This window comes from Argentina anserina, chromosome 6 (assembly GCF_933775445.1).
Source record: "Argentina anserina chromosome 6, drPotAnse1.1, whole genome shotgun sequence".
Classification (NCBI taxonomy): Eukaryota; Viridiplantae; Streptophyta; class Magnoliopsida; order Rosales; family Rosaceae; genus Argentina; species Argentina anserina.
The window spans coordinates 30873523-30893993 of record NC_065877.1 but is presented as its reverse complement, the minus strand read 5'-3'; the positions used below and the strand labels follow the sequence as shown (position 1 = coordinate 30893993).

General features: G+C 40.4%; 1 protein-coding gene across 1 annotated transcript; it reads right to left on the bottom strand.

The window, feature by feature from the left end:
• Window positions 1-3230: 3230 nt before the first annotated feature.
• LOC126797275 (receptor-like protein 7) lies at window positions 3231-6266 on the bottom strand. Its single transcript, XM_050523928.1, has one exon. The coding sequence runs from the start codon at window positions 6264-6266 to the stop codon at window positions 3231-3233; it is 3036 nt and encodes a 1011-aa protein (XP_050379885.1).
• Window positions 6267-20471: the final 14205 nt, after the last annotated feature.

Sequence of the window (20471 nt, the reverse complement as noted above, 5' to 3'; positions counted from 1 at the left end):
ACATAACAATTATACATGAACATAAAGCAGTGCCTATTTATAAATGTAAAGACCTTGTAGCTTCAACCTAGCTATCAAATAGGCCTAGGTACATATACATCCAGCCTAAGTATATAAATTCTTTGCTCCCTTATCATATATACTTACATCACAAGCATTACCAATTGGTGTCCTTGCAATCACATCACAAGTATATAAATTCTTTGTTCCCCTCTAAAAAATTACTCATCTGCATCACAAATTTCCAATCCAAATTAACCCTCAAATGTCAAAAACGATCCCAACAATTACTACACATAACTCACTGCACCATTAGTAGTCTGAATTAGCCATTTCTGATGCAATTTTTGCTTCAAATTTCAAGTCGAATATTAAAATCATGAGCAATACACACTTAATTCCATGAAAGAAGAAAAAGAATAAGCTGTTTCAATAACAAAAATGAAGAAGAACAAGCAAAATCCATCATAAATTTGAAAAACGAGAAGGATGGAAGCAATTTTGTGATAATCTAGAAATCGAATAGCAGTACCGAATAAACACAATCTAAAAATGAAGAATGTAAAGGGAAATTGGACTGAAGTGAAGGTTGGTAAAGCTTATGCATATCGATGGCTTCGAAGAGGTCGTCTTCAATCCTTGCTCTCCGATAAGATTTCCTATCCGTTCTAATGTTAATACCTACATATTTAGATCAATTCGTTCTATTAGATTGGAGTTAGGGTTTTGAAATGTATCGAAAGAGCGCTTACGATATCGACGAGCTCACATCGCTATCCTCCTTGTCACCGTCATTGATCGGAAGGATCAGGAGATTGACGGAAACATAAACAAATTAATGTAAACAACCTTTGTTGCAAAACTTACATCAAAACCCACAATTAAAATCAATGCTTTCTAATCCCCAAATACACAGAAATAAAACAATGAAAGGACAAAAAGATTTAGAGTTCTGGGGTTGGGCTCTTACATCTTGGAGAATATGTAAAGTGCTCCACTAGTGACGTTGACGACACGGAGGAGAGCGTGCTCAACCTTGAGATCCTTGTCAATTTAGATGTATGGTTGAAATTGGTTCCTGGAGTTAGAAGATGACGATGGTGATTGACGGTAGTGGCCGGAGATCATGAGGAACATATATGGGTTGCAAAAGATATCGTGAAGGGAAATCGAGAGAGAGAGAGAGAGAGAGAGAGAGAGAGAGAGAGAGAGAGAGAGAGAGAGAGAGAGAGAGAGAGAGAGAGAGAGAGAGAGAGAGAGAGAGAGAGAGAGAGAGAGAGAGGCGCGTGACTGTTTGTGAATTTTAGGTTAGGGTTCTCACAACTTCAATTTATACTAATGGACAAAAACGAGAATGCCCTCACGATAAAAAAAACATTTTTAGTCATTTCCTAAGACAATGTATTTAAACCTCTCAATCAACACCATTGCAAAACAAATATTGTATGAAGAAATTCAGATAATGCTTTTGAAAAGATAAAAAATCATTGTCCTCGATATGGGTATAGACAATATCCGGTTACAATACCATTGTCTCTAGCTAAAATATGGACAATGTATTTTATGGCAAAATATAAAACATTGTCTTACATGAGATCTGACAATGATACCTACAAAACTATTGTCCCCGCTTGAATGTGAGACAATGCTTATTTTAAAATCATTGTCTGAATTTTCAGACAATGGTTTTTTTTGCCGTGCATTATCTACTAACAAATTAAATCAGCAAACGGTAGATACTACTCAGATGGGAGATCTTCCTTCACAACAGTGTAAAAACTAGAAATTCAAGAAATCCTCTCGTTATATTTATATCAGCTATGTATAGAAATATAGAATACATCACTGAACCTAATTTCATGTTCCCCCTTATGAACTTGGGATTTTTCTTTTGGTTGAAAATGCAAAACGAGAAGCAGCTCTTTTTGCAAGGAGGAGAGCAATCAGAACATGGAGGAATGTGAGTATGAGGTTTGATTAGAAATCAAAATTAATGAAATCCATTACATATATATACAAGAACAGGAGTTTCAAGTTTCAAATTAAAATTGAAGATCAAATAAGAGATTAATCAGTATTCTATCAGAAGAATGATTTTGAACTTGAAAGGGGTATAAAGGACAAGAGGGAGAAAATTTGATAAATAAAAAACATAGGGATGTGTATTAATAAAATAGGGGTGTATTTAAACATGAGGCTGCAAGATGATCAAAAATGCATAAACGGTCTGTGACGAGTGGGCCAAAAATGACAGGAGCCCAAACCAAGCAGTACAGTCAGAGGCCCAAGGCCATCAGTTGGGAGTTAACTCATGTTTATCAGGTAAATCCGAATTAGTTACTGAATTAAAATTATCAACTCCGGTGCGTTCTTGATCAGATCAAGACGTGATTTAACCTGCTTGTAAATATTTGAAAGCATTTCTCAAAATCAATCAAATTTTACGAGTAGCTTTTATCTTCGAAGCAGAGACGAACGTTATTGATTCCCATTATCTGCGGCTTTATATTTTATGCTCAATTCAAATCTATCCTGAGTTTCTAAATCCAGATAGTTGTTAGATAGCTTAAGCCTCAAGGTTCTTGATAGGAAATACATACAACATAAAACTACATCAGACTTTAAGTCTGCTAAAAGTTCAGAATATACAAACCTAACAAAGGAATGCACCAGAAAATGAGAAAAATGTAGGGAATAATGCACAAGAAAAATAACATGACAATTTGTTGAAGTCGAAGTATCAGATAGGTCATAGGTATATAGTTGAACTACTAAATACGGTAAATTGGGATGTAAGTACTGCATGTAGGACATCTTTCTAAAATGATGATTTGCAAAGAACTGCCTAATGGGATATATTGTTGTTTCTTTAGAGTTTCAGACACTTTATGCAACTTACGATTATGTTTAGGTCGAAATTGCTTATGTCGGAGTGAAAATTCAGGTGTATGGTTTGGCAGAGTAGGAGATAGAAGCTTAATACATATCTTACCTTAAAGATAAGATAGATGAACAATGAGTACTCAAAACAGTAACAGACTTATTAAATCAGATAATATCAGTCTCCACAAATCTGAATAGGATTATTATACAAGAAAGACTGAAGTTATGTACAATTCTATCCAACACCTAGATACACAAAGTAACTTGCGTATTTTTAAGTGAAAAAAGGTATTATCTTCTTTCAGTACCTTACAGTCTACTATTCTGATCGAGAAAGATATGCATGGTTAATAAGACCATGGTCTCTGTTCCCTTCTCTGTCGTGTACGTTTAGCCTGCCTTCTCCTTCTGCTGAATTTATCTACCAGCCAGTCATGCTTCTTGGCTGTCCAAATGTTTCCCCCAACAACTCCAACTATTAGACCAGCAACAACTCCTAGCAGAACCACAAACCTATCTAGCTCCAATTCAATCCCAGAGTCTTCTTCTTGTTCAATGGTTGTTTGTGGTGTTGCTTTGTCAGAATTGTCACATTTATTTGACAAAGGTTTTCCACATAAACCGGAGTTTCCATGGTACATATCCTCTTGGAATGTGTCAAACTGGTGACCCTCTGGGATAGGACCATAAAGGCGATTATTGGATACATTGAAATATGCAAGGAATGTCAATTGCTGCAGATTGCTGGGGATCTTTCCTGAGAGCTGATTTTGGGAGAGATCCAACGTTTCTAGAGCATTCAAGTTCCCCAAAGACAAGGGGATGAGACCAGTGAGAGTGTTGTTGGAAAGATTGAGCAGAGAAAGCCCTCTTAGGTTGCCAATGTTACCTGGAATCTCTCCTTCAAATCTGTTACTTGAGAGGTCTATGAGTCTCATAAGATAAGGGGTCTTTAAATACGCCAATTCAATCCCTTTGCTAAAAGCTGTAATTCGGTAATCATAGTAGAATGTTTCTTGATATGTCCCACCGAAGAAGAACATGGATTGAACGTATATTTGCTCGCTTGCATCAACAGATTTCATGGCATTCCAGTTCTCTATGTAGCTGCAGGGCAAGATACCTGAAATATCATTGTAGGATAAATCGATGATGGACAGTTCAGGGAACTCATGGCTACTTGTAGGCTTCCCAATCGTACCATGAAATGCATTAGACTGCAAAATGAGAACTTTAAAATTTTGAAGCACTCCTAACCAAGATGGGAATGTATCACTAATCTGATTATTTCCCAAATTAAGAAACATTAACTTAGAACAATTGGCAATTGATCTTGGTAGTTTTCCTTGTAGCTGATTATAACTCATGTCAATCCCTCTTAACCACAGGCATCTTTTCAATCCTATTTGAGGAATATCTCCGTGAAAAGAATTGTTCTGAAGTTTCAATATCTGAAGAAATCTGAGATTCTCAAAGCATTGTGGAATCTCGCCATTCAGATTATTGTTGGACAAATCAAGAATGCACAGCGGCCATGTGTTGCAGAATGCTGCTGGAATTTCTCCTGCATATTCGTTGTTCGAAACCGAATAGTATGATATCAACGGCGATGGAATTGGCAGTGATCCTCCCAACATGTTGGAGTCGAGCTGCAAAGAGTATAACCCATGCCATGGAACAATGACTGGACTTTCTTCAAAACCAGTTAACTGGTTGACAGAGAGGTTGAGAAATCTCAAAGTTTCACCAGTTGAATTCCACATCCATTTTGGTATTTGGCCTTGAAGATTGTTGTCAGATAGATCAAGATCCTCCAGTGCGTTGGTGTGTTTCAAGAATTCCGGAAACTCCATTAAGTTGCATGAACCCAATCCTAGCACTTCAAGCTTTGCAGAAATAGCATTAAATCCAGCTTTGATCTTCACAGAGAAGTTGTTGAGTGACAAACGAAGTCCACGCAACTTTTCGAACTTGGAAAACTCATCCAATTCAACAGAACCACTCAAGTTATTTGAGTGGAGGTATATATATTCAAGATTTTTTAGCTGGAATAGTGACCTGGGAATTGTTCCTTGGAGATTGTTAAATCGCAGGTCTAACAAAGTTAATTGGGTCAACTGCATCAGGCAAGATGGGATTTCACCAGTCATTTGATTATGGCCCAAGCGTAGTTTTAAAAGTTGTTTCAGACTTGCCAAACAACATGGGATTTCACCAGTAATTTCATTCTGGTTCAAATCTAATAGCAGAAGTTGGGTCAGATTAGCCAAAGAACATGGCAAGTCTCCCTTTAAATGGGTAGTATCAAGGGCCAAGTGATTAAGTTTGGTAAGCTTTCCAAACCAAGACCAGGAATCTGAAAATTGGTCACTGAAAGTATGGATTTTTGGAAGGTCTCTTAGATAAGTATAGTCATAAAAGGAAGAAAGCTCTAGAAAAGTTAGCTGTGTAAGGTTAGAAAGTGAAGATGGAACATAGGGATAAAAGTTGCAGGATCGTATGTTTAATGAATTTAAGGCGCGAAGGTTTCCGATTGAGGAAGGTAGATGACCAGAGAAATCGGTTGCCTGCAAACTCAATATCTTCAAGGGGCTGCTCTTGTTAAGATCATCAGGAAAATAACCAGCTAGATCATAGTTATCGGTCAGATCAAGTACTTCCAAGTTTGGTAGGTTGAAAATGCCTACTGGGAATTGCCCCTTCAATTTACATGTTTGAAGACGAAGAGATGTGAGAGAAGATAGGTTCACCATTGTATTAGGCACGGTAGAGTCTATCTCTATCGAACTAAGATGAAGTAGTTCTATGCTGGTTAAGTTCTGAACTAGACTTCTGAAGGTGACCATTTTGAGAGAAGGCATTTTGGGATCAGGAGGCAAATTTGAAGACAGATCAAGAGTAGACAGCTTGGATAGATATGAGATTTCTGGTGGAACTTTGCCAGAAAATGAAGATAAAGAAAGGTTGAGATATGTTAGACTAGTAAGATCATGGCCTAACCTGGATGGTATTTGAGAGAAGCTGAAGTTATTGTCAGAGAGGTCAAGCTTCTGCAACTGAACAAGTTGAAAAAGACTGCTGCTGGAATTGATGGAACCATGAAGATAACTGCTGGCGAGGTCAAGGCCAATAACATGGCCAGAATTGTGGTTGCATTCAACACCATCCCATGAACAACAATTTCTCTCACCCCAAGATGCAACTTTGTAATAAGCAAAGGGATCTTGGGAAGCAGACTTGTTTATACTGAAACTAACTTTGATTTGCAACAAGGCAGAGCGCTCATCATCGTGGCAACAACATGCAACATCAATGAGCAACAAGAGTATACAATAACGCGCCGGAAAGAAGTCGAACCAGGATAATCCCGATCTCCTTCCCATTGTTCTTTTAGTATTTCTGGAAGTGTATGTACTTAGGTCGAATTTTCATATGATGATTGATCTCACCTCGCATCTGATTAGATTCTAATTCACGTATAGTCCTATATGTACTTGTTAATTGTTATTGATGTGTTGAAACGGTCAATTTAACGTCTATGGACGCCGTTTAAATTCTCTGTTGTGTGAATCCAAATCTACGTACACGGTATGTACTACATACGAGGAACACCGACAGAAGTCCGTGCGTAGATGTTAAGGGAGGATGAGGAGAAAGGCATGCGTGCATGCAGGAGATTCCAGCCCTACGTAGACTTGGAAGTCTTCTGGGTCCGGAAGATGTGAAACAAAGAAAGAAGGATCCCTATATTTTGGAATGACATGAATTAAAACTGGAGAATTTCCAACATAAGCCGTGTTGTCGCGTTGATCGGCCAGGCTTTGCTGCCGTGGGTCACAGTGTTTAAATCTTAGACACGCAGGTTTCCCTCAGCAATAATGCTGATAGGGATCGGAGCTCGCTACTCCTTTACGTAGTAATAATAGAGTATTGTGAGCCTTCAGGTCTCTCTTCCTAGAAACGAGTGATGAGTTGGGCTGTAAAGATACGAGCACAAAATGGAAGTGTGAAACAAAGCAGTCCAAACGGAAGAGGGCCAGTCAGGGGCCCAAATTCGATAAGGTAAATGTTTATCAGGTAATAAATCCGAGTTAATATACGAATTAAAGTCGTTTATTCAACCAAAACGATAATGTTTTTTACTCTGGTAGGTGTTCTTGATCAAATCAAAAAGTGATTTGCTCATTTGCAGGTATTTGATCCCATTTGATTGAAACCATGTAAGAATTCATTCATATTTTACTGATTCCATTTTATTTCTTGTTTTGATGCAGACATGCAGTGAAGCAGAAACAGACCTTGTTTCGTGCACCATTTCCTTCTTCCTCTGCCTTCATCAAGGTTAGTACTCGGTACCAGTTCTTGTTCCTGCTTGATTTCCCTTCATTGTTATTGTTCTCTTACAGTAGGAAGAACTTAAATTCTATCTGATTGTTTCTATCATAAACTGAAGCCACACTTCTATTTGGGTGTGATACAGTACAGTAGCTTAGAATGACTAGATTCCCATTTCTTCACTTTTCTATTTAATATATATGCTCAATCCAGAGACTTGGTGCAGTAGATCAAGGGTATGAACAATACAGTGATGTTATATAATTTTGGAGAACAACAAGTAGAAAGAAAATTCCCAAAATGGAAACATCAGTCTAAACAAAACAGTGAGAAGGAGAGAAACATTTCTTCAGGTTTCTATCTTTGCTCAATTCTATAGGAGAATAACCAACAATTCTGTAGTTATCAAGAGTCGATTAAGCAGTACAAGTATTAACAAACAGAGCAAGCGACATGATATCTGAGAGACCTCGTGTTATTAATGTTTTATCTAGTTTATGGACATCTAGAATTCTAGATGACTGCATCGAAATAGCAGATAGACAGCTTATTCTCTCATACTGTCTGAGTGGATATCATATTTATAGAACAAAAACTACTCAAATGAGGGTGAGACTTATTAGTTAGTAAAGTAGAGGACCAGACTATCTGTCTGCTCTTTGCTCAAAAAGTACAAACCCCTAACAAACAAATACACCAGAACAGATTACACAATGCATAAGAACAACATGGCACAGTAGCCACCATACTGCTCTAAACACTAGGAACATGAAGCAAATGCTCATGGACTGTGCCCTTGTATACATGTATTAAATAGACTAACTTCTGAGTCCCCTCCTCCGCCTTGTGCTTCTCGGTTGCCTCCTCCTGCTGAATGTCTCTACAAACCAGTCATGCTTTTTGGCTGTTAAGTAGTCCCCCCCCAACCACACCAACTATTAGACCAGCAATAACTCCTGGCAGAACCACAAACCAATCTAGCTCAATTTCAAACCCAGAGTCTTCGTCTTGTTCAAAGATTGTATGGGGTGTTCTATCCTCAGAATCACCACATTTCTTTGACAAAGGTTTTCCACACAATCCAGAATTTCCTTGGTACATATCCTCCAGGAATGTACCAAACTGTCGACCTTGTGGGATAGGACCATAAAGACGATTGTTGGATCCATTGAAGTATGCAAGGAATGTCAGTTGTGCGAGATCATTGAGGATTCTTCCCGAGAGCTGATTTTGGGAGAGATCCAACGCTTCAAGAGCAGTCAAGTTCCCCAAATACAAGGGGATGAGACCAGTGAGAGCGTTGTTGGAAAGATTGAGCACATGAAGACCTCTTAGGTTCCCAATGTTACCTGGAATCTCTCCTTCAAATCTGTTACTTGAGAGGTCTATGAGTCTCATAAGATAAGGGGTCTTTAAATACTTTAACTCCACGATATATACTGTGATTGGGTAATCAAAGTAGAACATGTCTGGATGCATCCCAAATGCAAGAGGGGTTTGGAAGTAGATTTTCTCGTTTTCGTCAACAGATTTCATTGCATTCCAGTTCTCTAGATCCCGCAAAACTCTTGTTGTTTGGAAGACTCTTCATGGACGTTTACTAACTGATGATGTTTTACAACGACGAGGTTTTCACTTCCATCTCGTTGCTCCTTTTGTGGAAGTCATGCGGAATCGAGTACACATCTTCTTCTGCATTGTTCTGAAATTGTGGCTTTATGGAAATGAGTTTGCCTTTTATTTTCTCATTCATTCTCGCCTCGGGGTACCATTGAAGAAGTGTTTAATGGTGTTGTTGTTTCAGCGTTCCCAAAACCTAAACGTCGACTTTGGTTTCTAGTCTCATGTAATCTAATTTGGTTTATTTGAATTACCAAGAATATGGTGCACGATATGTCTATTTTCTCTATTTTTAGTATCTCACAACTGTCTACCAATGTTACAAGCTTCATCTCGTCTTTTAATTAAAGGTTTTTTGGCTGAAGGTTTGTTATTTGCTAGGGTTTTATTGTAACGACCCCAAAATTTCGAGCTTAAAAACTCAAAATTCTAAAGTCGTTAAACACAAAAATAATCTCAAATAAATCGAAATCATTAAAGTGTAACAGCGGATCAATTCTGAGTTCTCAATACAACTCAGACAACCAATTATTACAACCCAAATTTATAATCCATACATAAAATGGAAATGTAATAATCCTCACAAATCACTCACAAAATCTCACAAATAAAATTACACAAATTCTCACACACAAATCCACGCTAAAACCTCACCACAAGTAGGATACGAACGACTTCGAGCCTCTGTAGTCGTCACTCAACCTCCACTAATCAGCACCTGCGGAATTATCTCCTACACCATTGAATTGGTGCACCGGGATTGTAAACACAACCCGGTAAGCTTATAGCTGGTATGAGTAAAAATCAGAATATAATTCGCATATCAAAATATACGAAAGATCACAAAACAACAAATATAAATGCCCTCATGAGTCAATGGACAGCCCATCTGGTTGTCCCAAAGAAATATGAAATGAAACGCTCATGAGAAAATTAAGTAACCCTTCTGGTTACCCAATGCATTTATAATACGGGTACCAAGAACGCTGGTACACATCTGTTACCCCTCTCGTAATACACCGCTGATATTGGATAGCCACCCGCTACCCAACATCCAAAATAAACTGAGTACCCATGAGCAGATAACCACCCGTTACCTCACATGCAGTACTAAGGCAGACAGACTAGAGCTCTAACTGTATCGTAACTTTCGCCCGGCCAAAGGCTAGGTTTCAACTTGCCAAACACGTACAATAATCTCACATCATATTATACCAAAAATCAGGTCCGAAGACAATTCATATTTTAACAATCTCAATGTTAAAAATCACGTACAATAATCTCACATCATATTGTACAATTCAAATCACATGCTCAATATAATCACAATAAAATCATAACAGTATATTATATAGCAAACTATATATATTCATACTTATTTACCATTTATACAATACATATATAGTCCACTATATCTTATACATGTCATATTTCACCACACATGCTCAATACACAAACTTCCGTCATCGAAATGACCATTTCTAATGAATTAATAACAGTATATAATATAATGAATTATATATATATGTATTTATTACCATTATACAGTATATATGTAATCCACTAAATTGTATACATGTTGTAATTCATTATTAAATACTCTTGCGAAAATCTTGAATCACCGTGAGGGTAGATTCGTAAATATGTGAGATTTTACTCACCTTGTTGACTTGAGCGTAATTCCACAATTCCCGAAGATAATTCATTTCCACGATTTAACGATCACCTTGAAAAGATAAGAAAAGAATTTAGAATCGTTTCGTAAACCTTTAAATGCCGAAACAGTAATAATCTGTCACTGTTCAGCAATTTTCGGTTTTACGAAGTTACTGTTCCGTGTTACTGTTCACTGTTACTATTCACGGTTACTGTACAAATATACAATTAATACGTATTTCTGTACGTATAAATATTATATACATATTTCTGTACGTATAAATATTGTATACGTATTTCTGTACGTATAAATACTATATACGTATTTCTGTACGTATACGTACTGTTTAAATGTAAATACAATATCAGTAAATAAACTTTACTAAATTACCCTTTTACAATTACTTTTTACATTTACTGAAAGTAATTTATATTTACATTCACCGTAGGTAAAATTTAATTACATTTACCGTACGTAAATAAAATTTACATTTACATTTAAGTAAATTACTAAAATACCCTTCTCAGAATCACTGTTCACGCGCCACCGCACGTGGCGGCGCGTGGGGTACACGCGCCACCTCCGGCAGGCCGCGCGTGGCGCTCACGCGCCACTCACTGTGGCAGCGCGTGGGGCCCACGCGCCGACACCAACCACGGCGAGCATCACGACACCGCCGGGTCCAAACTCTTCTCTTCCTCCTCCTCTTCCTTCCCACATCCTCACGACCCCTAAATCGATGGCAGAAGCTCCAAGGGCGATGATTGGCGTCGTGATGCTCTCTTCGTGCCCTCACGTCGCCAAGGTGGTGCTCTCGATGGTGGCGATGGAGCTTGCAGCCTCGGGTTGGAGTGTGGAGCTCACGACGTCACGAGGTGCTGCGACGACCTCGAGGTTCGTAGAGGAGAGCCGTGCGGTGCTCTTGGGCTAGGCGGTGATGACCACGGCAGCCCGAAGGTAGAGATCGCCGGTGTTGAGGAGGTTCGGAGGGTGAGAGTTTGAGGGGAGAGAGAGTCGGGAGGGAGAGAGAGAAGGAGGGAGGCGGGTCGAAAGGAGAGAGGGAGGGTTTCTAATTATGGAAACCCTAATCCCATAAATATCTATTTATACTAGTTTCCAAATCGGAAACTAACTTCCGACGTTAATAACTTTTACGTACGTCGTCCGATTAGAACCCGTCACATATCCACGAACTTGTATCGACGAGCTCTACAACTTTCGTGAAGAAAGTTTTCGAAACCGAGCGACGGAATAAAAGTCGATAAATTCGTTCGGAAACGTAACGTTTTCTTATTAAACGTTTTCGGAACGTTTCCGTTTCCGTTTCGTAAAGTTTGCAAACAAACAATTTCATTTTAATTGAATTTCATAACTTTATAGAATTCAATTCAATTCAAATATGGTTTTAAAAATCTAGGGTTATTACAATCTACCCCCTTAAAGGAATTTCGCCCCGAAATTCAAGCTCACTCAACAAACAACTGTGGATATCTAGTTATCATGTCTGACTCTAGCTCCCAAGATGCATCACCCTCATCATGGTGACTCCACAGCACCTTGACTAGCTCAACTTCTCTCCTCCGGAGCTTCTTTGTGGATCTATCCAGGATACGAACCGGCTCGACCACGAATGTGGCGTTTTCCTTCACTTCAATGCTGCTATGATCGATCACATGTGACTCATCTGGTACATACTTCCTCAGCATGGAAATGTGGAAGACGTTGTGAACGCCCGACATGCTAGTAGGCAAGGCTAGTCGATATGCTAGTTCGCCCACCTTCTCGAGTATCTCAAAGGGCCCAACGTACCTCGGTGCCAACTTTCCCTTCTTGCCAAATCTCACCACACCCCTCATAGGTGAAACTTTCAAGAACACATGATCACCGATCTCAAATTCCACATGTCTCCTCTTCAAGTCCGCATAGCTCTTCTGTCTGCTCTGAGCTGTCAGGATTCTATCCCGAATGATTGAGATCTTCTCCGTGGTTTCCTGAACCACCTCTGGACCCATCAGTGCCTCATCACCAACTTCGGCCCAACAAATCGGTGAACGACATGGTCTACCATAAAGAGCCTCATAAGGTGCCATGCCAATGCTAGAATGGTAGCTGTTGTTGTAGGCAAACTCAATCAATCTCAAATGGTCTTCCCAGCTACCCTTGAAATCCAACACACATGCTCTCAACATGTCTTCCATCACTTGATTCACCCTCTCTGTCTGTCCATCCGTCTGAGGGTGAAAAGCTGTACTCATATCCAAGGTAGTACCCATCGCCTTCTGCAAACCACCCCAGAACTTCGAAGTGAAACGCGTATCTCTATCAGAAACAATAGAAACTGGAGCACCATGAAATCTCACTACCTCATCCACATATAGCTTCCCAAGCACGTCCACTGAGTACTTCATCGATACTGGGAGAAAATGAGCCGACTTCGTCAACCGATCGACAATCACCCATATGACATTGTGACCCTTCTTCGATCTAGGTAATCCGGTCACAAAATCCATAGATATCTGCTCCCACTTCCAAAGAGGAATAGTCAGTGGTTTCAACATGCCAGCTGGTCGTTGATGTTCTGCTTTAACTTGCTGACACGTAAGGCACTTCGATACGAACTCTGCTACATCTTTCTTCATACCGTCCCACCAGAATTGCCTGCATAGGTCCTTGTACATCTTGGTATTCCCTGGATGAACGGTATAACGTGAACGATGTGCCGTACGGAGGACCTCCTCCCGAAGATCATCACAATCTGGGACACACAATCTTGCCCCAAACCTCAACCCTCCATCGGGTCCAACTCTCCACTCAGAAGGGCACTCATCAAGCGTATCAACTACAAGATCTGCCAACTTAGCTTGGGAGAGTCTATCCCGCGCCTGTCCTTGTATGATCCTCGTGATCAATGTGGGTTGTACCATGACACTACCAAGGAAGACCCTTGGTTCTCCTTCCGATGGTACCAAATCAAACTCTGATGCAGTTTCCAGCATGAACCATTCCTGGACCATAAGTGAAGCTACAACCCCTCTCGGTTTCCTGCTCAAGGCATCAGCCACAACATTTGCCTTCCCCGGGTGGTACTCTAATGTGAAGTCATAGTCCTTGAGGAGTTTCATCCATCTCCTCTGCCTCATATTCAGCTCCTTCTGTGAGAACAAGTACTTCAAACTCTTATGATCTGAAAAGAGTTGAAATTTCTCACCATACAAGTAATGTCTCCAAATCTTCAGGGCAAATACAACCGCCGCAAGCTCTAGGTCGTGTGTCGGATAATTCTTCTCATGAATCTTCAACTGTCTCGAGCCATAAGCAACAACTCCTCCATGCTGCATCAACACACAACCCAAACCTTGGAGCGAAGCATCACTGTAAATGACATAGCCACCACCACTAGAAGGAATCGACAACACTGGAGCTGTGGTCAGTCTAGTCTTTAGTTTATTGAATGCTTCCTCACATGCATCCGTCCACACGAACGGAGTATCTTTCTTGGTCAACTTGGTCAATGAAGATGCAATACTAGAAAACCCCTCGATAAACCTCCTGTAGTAACCTGCCAAACCGAGGAAACTACGTATCTCTGTAGGGTTCTTTGGACGACTCTAATTCTTTACTGCCTCTACCTTTGACGGGTCCACTAGTACTCCATCTTTTGAGACAACATGACCAAGGAATTTGACCTATTCTTTCCAGAACTCACACTTCTCTAGCTTGGCGTACAGTCTCGCCTCCTTCAAAGTCTGCAACACTGTTCTCAGATGCACCACATGTTCTTCTTGTGTCTTGGAGTATATCAGAATGTCATCCACAAACACCACTACGAACTCATCCAAGTATGGACTAAATACTTGGTTCATCAAACTCATGAAGACCGCTGGTGCATTCGTTAGACCAAATGGCATGACGACAAACTCATAATGTCCATACCGGGTCCTGAAGGCTGTCTTCGATATATCTTCTTCCTTCACTCTGAGCTGATGGTAACCGAATCTCAAATCAATCTTTGAGAACACCGTAGCACCTTTGAGCTGATCGAATAGGTCATCAATCCTAGGTAAGGGATACCTATTCTTGATGGTCACCTTGTTCAGTTCTCTGTAGTCCACACATAACCGCAGAGAACCATCTTTCTTCTTCACGAACAAAACAGGCGCTCCCCAAGGTGAAACGCTAGGTCTAATGAACCCTTGGTCTAATAGCTCATCAATCTGCACCTTCAGCTCCTTAAGTTCATTCTGCCCCATTCTATATGGCGCCTTTGACACAGGTGATGTACCAGGTACTACATCAATGCAGAAATCTACCACTCTTCGAGGAGGTAGCCCCGGTATCTCTTGGAACACTTCACCAAACTCAGATACTACCACAATGTCTGCGATAGTTACTTTCTGATCCACTGACTCCACATGTGCCAAAACTCCTGATCTCATGGCGTTATCGGACTTGAGGCAACGATAACGAAACACTGGCTCTCCGGGTCTATGAAAGGACACCACCATGTCAAAACAATCAATCACAGCATGCTGTGGTCTCAACCAATCAATCCCCAAGATCACATCATAAGTGTGGTCCGGAATCACAATCAATGAAGCAGAGAACTCTCTACTTCCAATCCAAATAGGACAAGCTTTGCAGATTGTCTCTAACTCAAGTGACACTCCAAGGGGTGAAGTGACACATAAGGCGTCCCCAAGAGGTGTAGGAATCAATCCTAGCATCTCTACTACCGAACTAGCAATGAATGAATGCGATGCTCCCGTATCGAACAGTATTCTAGCAAGGTAGTCAAAAAGTGATAATGTACCTTCCACCCCTGTGTCTCGTTGACCCACTGCGAACACTCTAGCTTGGCCCGCTGGTAGCTGTCTCTGCGGCCGTTCCTGTCTACCCGGAAGTGGTCGGGTACAATCTCGAGCTATGTGTCCCACCTGCCCGCACCGGTGGCAGCCTTCTCTCTTCGGCTTCGGACATGCTGAGGCGTAATGTCCCATCTCATTACAGCCATAACACCTCACCGCTGCCAATGGTCTGACTGGTGCTGCCCTGATAGCTAGGGGTGGTGCCCTTGTCGGAGCCTGATAGTGGGGTCTTGGCCTCTTCCATGACCTATCCTTCGGCCCTGAGTGCTCGCTGCTTGTATAGATTGCCTTGCCTTTTCCCTTTGCATCTCTGTTCCCCACATCACCTGTTTGAGTCTTCTCTGCTTGCTCCAAGCTCATAGCACTCTCAAATATCGGCTCCCTTGTAGTCAAGCAAAGGACTGATATCATGGTCTTGTACTCTTGTTTCAGCCCACGTAGATACTTCTGAGCCAAATAGGTCGCAATCATAGGCCTGACATACCGGTACAGCTGCGAAAATTGAGCATCATACTCTCTAACGGTCATGTCTCCCTGTACCAGTGCCAGAAACTCAAGCTCCATGTTCTCCTGTACGGAGGCTGGAAAGTACTTCTCTCGGAAAAGGACAGTGAAACCCTCCCATGTGAATGTAGTCACATCAACTGTCTGTCTCATGCTCTTCCACCAGTCCAGAGCATCATCTCTTAGAAAGAAAGTAGCTATCTTTCTCTTCTCAATCGATGTGCACTCTATCATCTCAAAATATGTCTCCATGCCCTCGATCCAGTGGTCAGCTACCATATGATCTAGTCCACCATGAAAAGTAGGCGCTGCCAGTGCATTGATATCCTTGATCAGCTTCAACACTCGTCCATCATCTCTAACCGCAGCAGCAGGCTCAACATGCTCTTCCTGTGGAGCAGCCTCCTCATAAAGGTTCTCCACGTTGCGGACTCGACCTGTGGTCCTACCTCGACCTCGGCCTACCTGCTATTCTTGTGGAGCAGCCTCCTCATAAAGGTTCTCCACGTTGCGGACTCGGCATGTGGTCCTACCTCGACCTCGGCCTCTCGCCCGTCCTCGGCCCTTATCAGAGTTCATCACCTTCAAAAACGATACACTCAGTCAATACTCAAGAAATCTCGAACTCAGCCAAAACAGATCCAAAGATATTAACATGACATTCCAAAATCAGATGAATCATCGAAGTATCATCACAATACTCCCTAGAGGACCAAACAGTGAGGTATGGCTCCTAAAACACTCTCGCGTACCCGACGACATATCAATACCGAGGAGCATGTGATGGGTGCCCGCCTGCAGTCAGATCATCGCTCCCGGATGATATTGATAATCGCCAAATACGCACTTAGGCTCTGATACCAACTGTAACGACCCCAAAATTTCGAGCTTAAAAACTCAAAATTCTAAAGTCGTTAAACACAAAAATAATCTCAAATAAATCGAAATCATTAAAGTGTAACAGCGGATCAATTCTGAGTTCTCAATACAACTCAGACAACCAATTATTACAACCCAAATTTATAATCCATACATAAAATGGAAATGTAATAATCCTCACAAATCACTCACAAAATCTCACAAATAAAATTACACAAATCCACGCTAAAACCTCACCACAAGTAGGATACGAACGACTTCGAGCCTCTGTAGTCGTCACTCAACCTCCACTAATCAGCACCTGCGGAATTATCCCATACACCATCGAATTGGTGCACCGGGATTGTAAACACAACCCGGTAAGCTTATAGCTCGTATGAGTAAAAATCAGAATATAATTCGCATATCAAAATATACGAAAGATCACAAAACAACAAATATAAATGCCCTCATGAGTCAATGGACAGCCCATCTGGTTGTCCCAAAGAAATATGAAATGAAACGCTCATGAGAAAATTAAGTAACCCTTCTGGTTACCCAATGCATTTATAATACGGGTACCAAGAACGCTGGTACACATCTGTTACCCCTCTCGTAATACACCGCTGATATTGGATAGCCACCTGCTACCCAACATCCAAAATAAACTGAGTACCCATGAGCAGATAACCACCCGTTACCTCACATGCAGTACTAAGGCAGACAGACTAGAGCTCTAACTGTATCGTAACTTTCGCCCGGCCAAAGGCTAGGTTTCGACTTGCCAAACACGTACAATAATCTCACATCATATTGTACCAAAAATCAGGTCCGAAGACAATTCACATTTTAACAATCTCAATGTTAAAAATCACGTACAATAATCTCACATCATATTGTACAATTCAAATCACATGCTCAATATAATCATAATAAAATCATAACAGTATATTATATAGCAAACTATATATATTCGTACTTATTTACCATTTATACAATACATATATAGTCCACTATATCTTATACATGTCATATTTCACCACACATGCTCAATACACAAACTTCCGTCATCGAAATGACTATTTCTAATGAATTAATAACAGTATATAATATAATGAATTATATATATATGTATTTATTACCATTATACAGTATATATGTAATCCACTAAATTGTATACATGTTGTAATTCATTATTAAATACTCTTGCGAAAATCTTGAATCACCGCGAGGGTAGATTCGTAAATATGTGAGATTTTACTCACCTTGTTGACTTGAGCGTAATTCCACAATTCCCGAAGATAATTCATTTCCTCGATTTAACGATCACCTTGAAAATATAAGAAAAGAATTTAGAATCGTTTCGTAAACCTTTAAATGCCGAAACAGTAATAATCGGTCACTGTTCAGCAATTTTCGGTTTTACGAAGTTATTGTTCCGTGTTACTGTACAAATATACAATTAATACGTATTTCTGTACGTATAAATATTATATACGTATTTCTGTACGTATAAATATTGTATACGTATTTCTGTACGTATAAATATTGTATACGTATTTCTGTACGTATAAATACTATATACGTATTTCTGTACGTATATGTACTGTTTAAATGTAAATACAATATCAGTAAATAAACTTTACTAAATTACCCTTTTACAATTACTTTTTACATTTACTGAAAGTAATTTATATTTACATTCACCGTAGGTAAAATTTAATTACATTTAACGTACGTAAATAAAATTTACATTTACATTTAAGTAAATTACTAAAATACCCTTCTCGGAATCACTGTTCACGCGCCACCTCCGGCAGGCCGCGCGTGGTGCTCACGCGCCGACACCAACCACGGCGAGCCTCACGACACCGCCGGGTCCAAACTCTTCTCCTCCTCCTCCTCTTCCTTCCCACATCCTCAGACCCCTCCTAAGCCAACCCACTCGCTGCCACGTGCCGCCTCTAGGCGGCGGTAACCCCTCCTCCTCCCACACCTCCGATCTTCACCAATCGATCCAAAAATTCATCCACAACCACAAACAATCCATCAATTACATCAATCGTACCTTAAATCGAATCCACGAACTCCAATTTGGCTCCGGAATGCTTGGATTGCTGGCGGTTCTTCGATTCCTCGGGGAGGGCTTGAATCGTGGGGTTTTGCCCCTAAATCGATGGCAGAAGCTCCAAGGGCGATGATCGGCGTCGTGATGCTCTCTTCGTGCCCTCACGTCGCCAAGGTGGTGCTCTCGATGGTGGCGATGGAGCTTGCAGCCTCGGGTTGGAGTGTGGAGCTCACGACGTCACGAGGTGCTGCGACGACCTCGAGGTTCGTAGAGGAGAGCCGTGCGGTGCTCTTGGGCTAGGCGGTGATGACCACGGTAGCCCGAAGGTAGAGATCGCCGGTGTTGAGGAGGTTCGGAGGGTGAGAGTTTGAGGGGAGAGAGAGTCGGGAGGGAGAGAGAGAAGGAGGGAGGCGGGTCGAAAGGAGAGAGGGAGGGTTTCTAATTATGGAAACCCTAATCCCATAAATATCTATTTATACTAGTTTCCAAATCGGAAACTAACTTCCGACGTTAATAACTTTTACGTACGTCGTCCGATTAGAACGCGTCACATATCCACGAACTTGTATCGACGAGCTACAACTTTCGTGAAGAAAGTTTTCGAAACCGAGCGATGGAATAAAAGTCGATAAATTCGTTCGGAAACGTAACGTTTTCTTATTAAACGTTTTCGGAACGTTTTCGTTTCTGTTTCGTAAAGTTTGCAAACAAACAATTTCATTTTAATTGAATTTCATAACTTTATAGAATTCAATTCAGTTCAAATATGGTTTTAAAAATCTAGGGTTATTACATTTATTTCTATGGTTTTACATGGGTGTGTGTACACATGCCACATTGAGTTTTTTATTTATCCTCTTTGTTGGAGTTTATCAGACATAAGAGATTAAGTTTTTTTGTCCCACAACTTTGTTAGTTTGATTTTAATAAATTAGGGGCAATTTGCACTATTGTAGTGAGTGATAGCATGGAGCTCTTGAACAAATCTGCATGGAGCTTTGGCGCTACTGTCCTTTTGTTTGCTTTCTTTCGCAAACTTTTCAATTTTCAATTTGTTAATGCGCTAGGGCTGCTACTTTAGTTGTTGGTCCTAGTTTAGTCCTTAAAGCTGCTACTCTCCTTTCATTTGTGAATTCATTCTTATTGTTAAGTCAATAATCTATGTTATTCATTAGTAGTGATTTCTTTTAGTATAAAAACGCAACTTTTGGAAACTTTAGTTGGAATGTTCTGTTAATTCTCACCTGCCTAAATAAAAAGAATTTATTTGAATCAATGTAGTCATATGACTTATTGATCAGTACAAAAACGAAACACCGCATAGGGTTGTCAGAAAGAATGATTTTATAGAGTATCAAAAGTTGTCCAAGACCTGCTGTACCAAAGCAATAAGCCTTAACACCCTTTTAGACGATAAGCACCTTTATCCTTCAAAAATTCAGAAATCTAATTCCTCCGTGCAAAACTGAAACCACAAGAGAAACTAGATTTTTTGGGACCAGAGAAACATAAGTCCTTAAACTACCAGACTCCAGAGGTAGGATTTACCCTTGAAAAACATTAAGGACTTACTGAGGCCTTAAAGCTCCAACTAAGGCCTAATGACTTACCCTTGAAAACTGCCCCTTTCGTTAGGACTTTTTTTATTTACATTCTGCATTTGCGACAAATTGTCATATTC